This window comes from Bos javanicus, chromosome 20 (assembly GCF_032452875.1).
Source record: "Bos javanicus breed banteng chromosome 20, ARS-OSU_banteng_1.0, whole genome shotgun sequence".
Taxonomy (NCBI): Eukaryota; Metazoa; Chordata; class Mammalia; order Artiodactyla; family Bovidae; genus Bos; species Bos javanicus.
Window position 1 is genome coordinate 4731916 of NC_083887.1, and position 9917 is coordinate 4741832.

Sequence of the window (9917 nt, forward strand, 5' to 3'; positions counted from 1 at the left end):
TATCTAAGTGTGCCTTTTACTCTTTTCTTCAGGTCTCCCAGTTGCTGGGCAAACCTCAGAATTTGTTAACCAAGTGTTAGAGAAGACTGCAGAAGGCAATCCCACTGGAGGCCTTGTAGGACTAAGGATACCAACATCAAAAGTGTAATCAGCTTCATTGGACCACTGGTCAGAAATGTCTGTGTTTGTCACGTTATTCATTGTAAATTTTCATTCTGTTTTGCATGTCAGTTTAGCATTATGTAAACATTTACAATTAGGTTACATTGTTTTAAGAACTAAGTAGCATAAGTGAAGCATGATCCAAAATACTTGATTATTGCATTTTTCAGAGCATAAACCATGGTTAAAACTGCTACAGGCATCAGAGTTGAAAATCATACATTTAAATAGATGTTTAGATACAGATTACAAAATCTGTTAAAGCAAGACACTTAGAAAGAGTGAAGATAATAGTAAATGCCAAATATTGTGGCAGGTTTATGCTCTGAACCACACACAAAAAAATTGAGGAAGCATTTTTTTAAACAGTCAGTTTTGATTGTTTTTAGAATTATTGCTCTTTGTTCTAATTTTCCACAACTGTTACTCTCACTTGTACATGGCACAACCCAGCACTCATGCCCATGTGCCATATTAGATGTTCATTTTCCGAGCTCTATATGGTATATATAAATATATATATAAATATATATATATAATGTCTGTGCAAGTAAGAAAAAAAAGCATATTCTTTGTGCCTTGTATTTTGGGGAAACTATAAAACTGGTAATATTTTGTATGATGAAAACCCTAATGAGGAAAAAAAACAAGATATATAGGTGGAAAAATTATGGGGTTTAAATGTTTTTTTGTTCCAACTCTTTTTCAAAATTTTTGAATGTATATAGGACTATGTTGAAATGTAGATATATGCCACAGAGTCTGTGTATTGTATAAAAAACAAAACAAAAAACAAACAAAAAAAAAGATGGCTCTAGAAAACTCATATTTCGGTACTTGACCGGAAGAAGACAAATACTTGCACATTATTGCGATTGTTTTATTTTTTGTACCAAAGACAAATGCAACTGATATGGCAAACTGCCAGTCTAAGTAAAGTTTTGCACAGCTTACATGATACTGTATGAATGTATGAAAAAAAAGGAGAAAAAAAAGAAAAACGAAAAGGTCAGGGTTAGGGATCTTACTGAACTGTGAATTTTATTTCTGTTTGGGTCCAATTATCTACAGAAGGAGCATCCACACACACAGATATTATTTTGCTGTTCCTCTAGTTCGCTTCCATAGTAGATAAGTTGGTGGCCATTTAGGTGTCTGTAAGTCTTTTTATTTCTGCACTTATTGTAGGAAATTTTAATATATTTCATTTTAGTAAGCTATTGGTAAAATAGTTTTTGACCTTGAAAATTAAAAAGTTTATTTAGCTTGTTGTAGTATACTTCCACCAAACAACCAAAATACAGATTATTTTTATTGTATTATGTATATATATGTAAAGAAAGAAAAAAGCTAAAAATATCTAATTCTTTAGTTGCCACTTTTCCAATTGATGTATTATTGTGCATGTAATATTTTCAAAGATCAACACAAGCTTAAAACAAAAAAAAATTTATAGATTTTTATATTTTTGTACAGGTATTTTCAAACTAGCTTCTTCAAACTTAACATGTGACTTATTCTTCTTCTATAGTTTCTAGAACTGAGAAATATTAACACATTTAGTTTTTAGGTGCTCTTTTTGTTCACACAAAACAGCTTCATTAGTCAGTGTTTTAACTATGTTAAAGCTTTACCTCTTGATGAGAAATTTCTTATGTCAAGGCAGCGTTATAAACCTTCCCTACAAATCTTTCCATCCTGTCTCTCTCACTGTTTTATTTTCAGATTTTGTGTTTTGAACTCTGAAAACTGATAACTTAAAAATTCTATCTTTTTAAAAAAAATTCTCTTTAGCCAGAAAAAAAAATACCAAAAATTTCAGACCTAGCTGCTGGGAAGATATCTATTTCTCCAACTACTTCTCCATACCCCTTGGAGAGTTTATTTTTAATTATATTTTGTCTCTACAGCGTGTTTCCTTTTATTTTCTTCCTGCCCACCACCCTCTCCCATTTGTAAGTGATAGCACGTGAAGCTATAGCTTATAAAGGTTTGGTTCTAATACGCACAGTAACAACAGAGCAATGTTGCTTTCATGCTTCTTTGACATTATGAAGAAGAATCTCCAAGAAGGATTGTCTTAACACCTTAGCTGAACTGTGATGCACAAGATTACCCTGTGTGCTTGGTGGAAATGTACATGGTTAGTGCATTCACACTAAACAGATAAGCTCAGATTTAATGGTTTAATAGAATGTAAGTTTATTGGTCAATGGTTTTCATTTTTAGGTGGGAGAAGGCAAAGCACAGGTTTGTATCTTGGAGGTATATGAAGTTTTGACAGAGTGTGTCTGGGAAACTGAAATATGTTCCAGAATACGGCAGTTTTGCAATCAGGTGAAAATCACTTCATTGGTAGAGACTCCGCTGATGAGGTTTATAAAATTGCCCCTTTCTAGCTGCTCTGTTAGGAATTCTGGTTTTTTATACCTTTTTCTTGTCTGCGAACCAGAATTTGATTTTTTGGTCTTGCATTTCAAAAAAAAAGACTTTGAATCTGTTTAGTAGATTCCATATCCTTGCATTTCAGTGTTTTATATGTACTACTTAAGTTAAATAGTTAAAAGCTTTTAAATAGTTGAGCTTTTTAATGTTGACACTTTATTTTGTACCTACCTATTTATATATGTATGTATATCTTAGAAAAAGCACTTTGTTAAAAAAAAATTGCATTTTATATGATTCCTGCCATTTGCTGCTAAATCTGGGCTGGTCAGAATGCTGCAGCGATACTTGATCTAAATAAAAACCTGGCAGTAAAATGTAGAGTGAAAGTTAAATCCTCTTGCTGTTTTAACTTTATCATAAAGATGACATAGGCAAGCTGTGCAGCTTTACATTTTAACCAGGGGACTCTGTGGCATTTAAAACCGTCTAGAAATGGTTGTACTTTAATGCCAGTAATAATCTGCTTCCTCTATTGTCATTAAAATATATACGTTTAGTGTATCACACAAACAAATCTTATAAGGGTAACGTAAAAACCCCAACAATTGTACATGTTCTGTTTTTGAAAATTGTGGCATGTATTTTTGGGTGAAGATCATTAGAGAAGAGCTCTCTAAAGGTTTTCTGTGTTCATTCATGGTATACAGATAGCTCATAATGAAGTCCAGAATCTTACGTTAAGTGAAAGCATTGTGAATTCACCTCAAATAAACCCATTGTTCCCAAAGCAATTACAAACTTTGACTCTAGTACTACTATGATTTAAAAAAACAAAAAATGTTCTTCCTCGTTTCAGATACACTGGATTCTTTATAGAGTTTGTCTCCATGTGAAAGCATGCTGTCCGGTTGTCCTTGTTAAGATCTTGTCTGAGTTTTGAATTGGGTGCCACACTTTTTCAGTCAGTATGATTGCTTGTTCTACTGTACCATGTACGACTCTTGTCCTTTCCTATATCCTTCATGACAGATTATGATGTGGCTTTATATTGTGCCTTACTTGTACATTTAAAACAAAACGTCTTCATTCCCTTTTACTTCCTAACTCTTTCACTTTGAACTTTTTGGTAAGAGAATCAGAGCTATTATAAAAACATCATGAAGGATTTCAGATGAGTATGGTTTTAAATTCCCTCTCTTTATTGTTATTTTATATTTGTATGAAAGACCAGTTTTGAATGGTCTTTGAATATGAGAGGGAAAGATTAGCAGTAATTTCACTACATCCCTTTTTCCTAACTTTCATGAATTTGTCATACATCTTCTTTCTGATGCTTGACTTTATTTGCTCCTTAGCAATAGTCTGCATTTAAAGAAAGGTGTGTTCAGTTCATCAGCTTGAAATTGACCATTTCATTTTTCCAGAATTTTTTAGGAAAAGAGTACTCATTTTGTTTGTTTTATAAAACAGATGACAAGTCTCTTTAAAAGAAACAGAAGTACAGTACTTTTGAAATACAATGCTGTTAGTTTGGATTTCTTTTTTTATATATAATATTCATACAATTATCTGATGTTTGCCTTCATTAATAAAGCTGTTAGTTTATTCACCAAAATGTCAAGAATGGATGTGCTTTTCTTTATTCCATACATTTAAAAATATTTTAGCTGCTAAGATTTAGTTAACTTTCTAAGAAACGAATTCAAGTTGCCTTCAGCAGGAATTAACACAAACTTATGTTCCCTTTCTTTATATAGTCTTCCTAAAATGCTGTTCAAGTATTTTCTAGTTAATTATGTAACAGAATGTTAGCATCTCTCCAAATCTTGAAACTTGAATTTTGAGAATGCATTGAATTATGCTTTCAGTGTTAAAGGTTTCAATTCTCCTTCTAGTGAAGTCTGTTGTGGAATACCATTTCCCATGGAACTGAGGCCATTTCCACAACTTTGCACAGAACTGCAGTCTTGTTCTTCCCTCAGATCATGACAAATAAGTCTCACACAGTGCCGTAATACTTGTGGATTCTTTTGTAATCTTTGTAATCTTAATAAGGGCATTATGAGAAGATGACTCCATGTTTTTTTTAATATTTCAAACACATTGGGGTGTAACCATGAGTGTCAGCCGTAGGAATGGTGGTTTCGTTTTAAGGAATAAGCGTGTTGGGGAGGATGACGACAGTACTACTGACAGTTTTACCCTTCCGGGGCGAGTGGGGTTATGTGTTGAAGCATAATCCTCGTGCTGAGCAAACTGACTGAAATCTAGAAATTACACCTAGGGACTGAATTATGCCAAATTGCCATCTTCCTTTAGAAGAGAGAGGTTTGGGGCTAGTGGTAAGGGAACAAAACCTTAAGACTACTTCTGAATAGTACTTTGGAACTGACGACTTGGTGACTGGTGAGGAGCATCAGAGTTGGGTATTTCAATGTGCCAAGTTTGGGTGAACCGGGTTTGCCTCTTTCATCACAGTGTAAACACAATTGTGTAGTTGACTAAATCCTGGGTGGATGTGAGCGGGACTGATTACTGTGTCTTGCCCTTCGCCCTTTGTTTTTTTCAGAACCAAATAACAGAAATGTATATGTGTGTACTGTATCTGCCTTTTCGCCACATTTTTATGACATTGTATTCCACTGCCTGCTTTTTTTTTTTTTTTTTAACCTTCTTTCCCTAGGATTTGTCCTATAACTTAGCATTTGTGGTTAACAGTGATACTAGGGCTGACCGCACATAAGAAGTCACAAGAGAAGAGCGGAAGGGCAAGAATTCAGAGCATTTGTTCATACAATGTGGCGACCTCTTTGGCATAGCGCGTAGGATCCTGTTTGTAATGCTATCATGAATATTCTGTAGTTTTGTTTCCCTCCCCGCCAACTGGAGCTATGAAACTTTTTATTGGATTCAGTCTTGTCTGTTGTCTAGAAAGAATTTTATCTTGTTGACGCATGAGCTGTTTAAAAATTATTCTATTAAATGTTGGTTAATAGTTGTGCAGTTTTTCTTTTCAGAAGAAAAGGCAATACAATCGTTGCCTTTGTTTTCTGTCACCTTCCAGCCCCTCAGCACTTCTAGTCAGATACAGATTCATCAGTGTATGCAACATCCTTTGTAATTTAAAATAAAAAAAGCTGAAAAGAAAAGGTTTTCAATTGTTTGCCTCGTGTTTTCGTCCTTCCTTTTCCCATTGCTTTTCTGTTGCTGTCTGAGGTGACCATCTGCCCTTCAAAGTAAGCCACTGCAACAAAATTCTGAGCTAGAGACAGCAGTGAACTCTCGATAGCACTGCCTCTCCCTTGGTGTAGTGTACAAAGAGCTAACATTTTTTAACACTTGGAGCTGATTTTTCAACTTGCTAGTTAAATTTTGTTACTACGTAGTAGTATTTATTGACAGAAACACATTCTTTATAGTTTAGAACATAGTTTATCCTTACTTCTTCTTGATTCTCTGGCCACGTGAGTTCTTTGAGGGAAATAAAGTATTTTGAGGCTTGCCTGACTTAAGCTTTTGTATGTGTGTTTCATAATTCTCAGTAAATCCCAAGCTTGGCTGAGCGTGTACATAGAAGCCTTAAATCCGTGGACCTGAGTGAACCTCACTGCAGCAATGTGCCTTCAGCCGACAAACATTCGTTTAGCAGTTACTCTGTGAAGACTTGTGCTAGGTACTGGCTGGGAAGAAATTAAGGGACCTCCAGGAATATTCAGTTTGCTGAGGGAGGCCACATGGTCTGAACAGGACCACAGAACAACACCAGAGCTTTACACACGCAAAGGGTTCTAGGCACATCAGTACGGAGGACATTACCTCAAGGACACTGGTACCACATCCAGTGGGGGGTGTTGAGAGGATTGACAGGCTGTGCTCAGGATATCCCTGGTCCCTTGAAGAAGCCCTTTTTGCTTCATTTGAGTGATAGTGATAGGCAGTCAGGAAGCAGAGTGGACATGCCTCTCATGGGCTGGTTCTGCTTGCAGGCTTAACCTCACAGGAGCCTCTGTCGAGGTCTGGGCATTTGAAGGAGCTGGGTGAGGTGAGCCCTTCAAGTAGAGCTCTTAGGAAACTGAACCTTCTGTGGGTAGCGTGCAGTGAGATGGGTGGTTCAGTTGTCCCTCCTTGCCGACACTGATTTCAGAACCAGGAGAACACCTTAGCCAGAGAGAAAAACATTAGTTCGGAATTACTTTCATGTCCCAGCTGAAAGGTTCAGAATAGGAAGAAAGCATTAGAAAGCTCTGGAAGGCTAGGGCAGCATTTGTTAAGCCGCTGCTAGGTGCTTTTACATCAGGGAAGTCACCTGCTGCTTTCTGTGACCAGTCAGGTAGATGATCATGTCCATTTTACAGAAAAGTCCGACTAGACCTAGACTAGGCTGGTGTGGAGTCACCCCAGACCCAACTTACATGGTACAGAACTCTTAATTCAAATGGCAGTCTGCTTGCAGCACTCAAGAGGCCATGCATACTCTCCTGTAAGCGACCAGGCCAAGTCACAGGCAGTATTTGGATGGTTTTCTATGTAGGAGGGAGACCGTGGGCTTAGGATTTGAAAACCAGAAAGAATTAAAGCCAAAACCTAGTAGATGTAGTAGCCAAAAGCTAGTCTCAGGATTAGGTAAAGGTGATGAGAGCAAAACAGCATTGGCAGTAGTCGGTGATGGGGAGTGCAGGTCACCAAATTGTATACCTATCCTGCAAAGATGGTCTCTAGCTAAAGGGCTTAGAATTGAGTCTTTTTTATTAGAAGGGAGTGTGTGGGAGCATGGAGAAAAGAGCTGTGTTTTCTTCTGTAACTGCCTCATGGAGATGCAGTTGGCCACCGTTGGTTGCAGAGGAATTTCCCTCAAGAAGCACAATGGGAAAGGGCCCAAGATCACGTGGGCCCATCTACTACATGCAGAGTTTGGGTTTCTTCACTGTCTTAAATAGGGAACTTCTACTTGAGAATCCAGAACGTTTGAGTGACTTGAAAACCATCAACCTCAGTTTCTTTTAAGGGTTTTAATCTTAAGATGTTGCCAAGAATGAACCTAACAGAAAATGTTCAAGCTCTATGGAAAACATTAAAATGCTACGAACGACACAGAAGAAGACTTGAACAAATGGAAAGATAGACGAAGCTGTTAAACAGGAGCAGTCAGTGGCATACAGCTGTCAGTCTTCCTAAGTTAAAGTAACAATTTAGTGCCATCCCAGTGAGACATACCAATACAATTAAAACTAAAGTTCACATGGAGAAAAAAATGGGGTGCCTGATCCTAACATTAAAGCACATTAAACTGTATTATTAGAGCTGTCATTATGGTGCATGAATGAATAGGTCAAGAGAATATAATGGAAAGTACAGAAGTAAATTCAGATGTAAGAATTTATATGGTAAATACAGCATCTGAAACCAGTGAGAAAAAGATGGATTGTTCAGAAAATTAGTGATGGAACAACTGGATAATCCTCTGGAGGAAGTAAACTTGGCTCTATATTTCACACCATAAGCCAACACATACTTCAAAATGGGTAAAGATCTAAATGCAAAAAAATTCAAATAAAATTTTAAGCACAAAATACCGTAAGCCAAGTCCAAATTCTATTGACTAAGATAAAGCTATATCTCTGGGAGCTGATACAAAAAAATACCAACAACCTAAGAGAAAAATGAGCAGATAGTAAAATAAAAACAGTTTTCAGTTCATGATAAGAGAAATGAAAATTAAAAGATGGCACTTTTCACTTGATCAAATTGGCAAAAATCCTCGTGTTTGTAAAGACACCGTGTGTGCAAGGCTGTGAGAAACCAGGCATTAGTACCGCATTGCTCGTGGGAGTGTAAATTGATAGAACCTCTGAAAAGCAATTCGGTAGCATGTATCCGAATTTTAAAATGCATCTATCCTTTGACCTAGCAATTCCATTTGGGCTGGGCAAGTCATTAGTCTCTCTGTGCCTGTCTCCTTATCTGTAAGAAGTGGATAATTCTACCTCACAGGGTGGTTATGAGAGTTACATTAGAATGATACACATACAACACTTAGTTCAAAGTGGCTGGCACAAGGGAAGTGCTTCAAAAGTATCAGTACAGTAAGAGCAGTCATGTGCATTGCATTCTTACCACGTACCACATTACTACACTGTGCTTGGTGCTTTTCATGTATTACCTCATTTAGTCCTCCAGTCAATGCTGTGATCGCCGGCAGTTAGCCTCTGAGGAGACTGAAGCACAGAGAGATGAAGCGGGTAGTCAAGCAGGATTCAAGCCAGGGCAGATGCCCAAGATGCGATGCACAGCCAGTCTATTGGATGCGGTGGTGTGATGAACACTTCAAGGGAGGGTGTTCTCTCCAGGACTAGACTTCCAAAAAGAGCTTGAAGAATCCAGGAAGGAGACAGGGCTGGTGGGGTGATTGATGCCCTTGAGGTCCAGCTAAGAATCTTGGACAAGTTAATAATAAAAAATGCAATGAGCCTCCATCTGTTGAAGGTTTGTTCTTAATTATTTCCATTAAGTAATTTAAGGCTTCCCTGGTGGCTCTAAAGACGGTAAAGAATCTGCAATGTGGGAGACCCAGGTTCAATCCCTGGGTCGGGAAGATCTACCTGGAAAAGGAAATGGCTACCACTCCAGTATTCTTGCCTGGAAAATCCCATGGGCAGAGGAGCCTGGCAGGTTACAGTCAGTCCATGGAGTCACAGGACTAAGCGACTCACTTTTATTTCCATTAAAAACTACATTAATCCATCAAAGCTACTCCAGCAAAGTCCATTTATTAAAACCAATTGCACACAAAAGGGAAATGCCTGGAGTCAGAGAAGGGGTGTAAGTTGGAATGTGACTTGATCAGTTGCACATTTTAGAACGATCCCTCCAACCGTGGGCTGAACTGACAGGAGTTGTTAACCCTAGCAAACTGCCTTGAATTTCATACATTTTAAAAAGTAATAATAACATTTGTCATTTTTTTCTTTCACGCCACAACTTATATTCATTGTAGAAAATACGAAAAATACAAGAAAGTTAAAAGGAATATAAAAAATTGTTTAATTCCACCTTCCAGAGACATACCAATGGATAATTTTCTTCCAATCTTTCCCCTCCCTGTGCAAAAAATATGCAGTCATTAGAATGGCTGATGGGCAGAATATGGGGAGACGCCCCTGTTAAAGCGTCCTGACAATTCCCTCCTTTCTTTCTCTACGTCTTCTAGGTCCACGACAAGAGGCCGGCTGATTTTTCCCACGTGTCAGGCAAAGGCCACAGGACTTGGCGCCGCCACCCTCTCTCCCCTCAGGCCCGGTCTCTAGGGGGCGCTGCCGCAAGACCCGGAGGCTAAAAAGGAAGTCGGTACGAAAACGCGTTGGAACTTG

At 37.8% G+C, this 9917-nt stretch overlaps 1 protein-coding gene and 1 long non-coding RNA gene across 5 annotated transcripts in view; one reads left to right on the top strand and one right to left on the bottom strand.

The window, feature by feature from the left end:
- Positions 1–9847, top strand: part of CREBRF (CREB3 regulatory factor) — a 64999-nt gene extending 55152 nt beyond the window's left edge. For 3 of the 4 annotated variants that reach the window (XM_061393226.1, XM_061393230.1, XM_061393228.1), the window contains one exon: positions 33–5699. In XM_061393226.1, coding sequence (XP_061249210.1) covers positions 33–148 — 116 coding nt within the window. In that variant the 3' untranslated portion in view covers positions 149–5699. Of the gene's footprint in view, positions 1–32; positions 5700–9757 lie in introns of those variants that run through there. The other variant, XM_061393227.1, reaches the window with a different exon arrangement.
- LOC133233431 (uncharacterized) lies at positions 5159–9759 on the bottom strand. The gene is made up of 2 exons (XR_009731705.1): positions 8711–9759; positions 5159–6708 (listed from the first exon to the last, which is right to left on the bottom strand). It is a non-coding gene; the product is annotated as an uncharacterized LOC133233431 (long non-coding RNA).
- Positions 9848–9917: the final 70 nt, after the last annotated feature.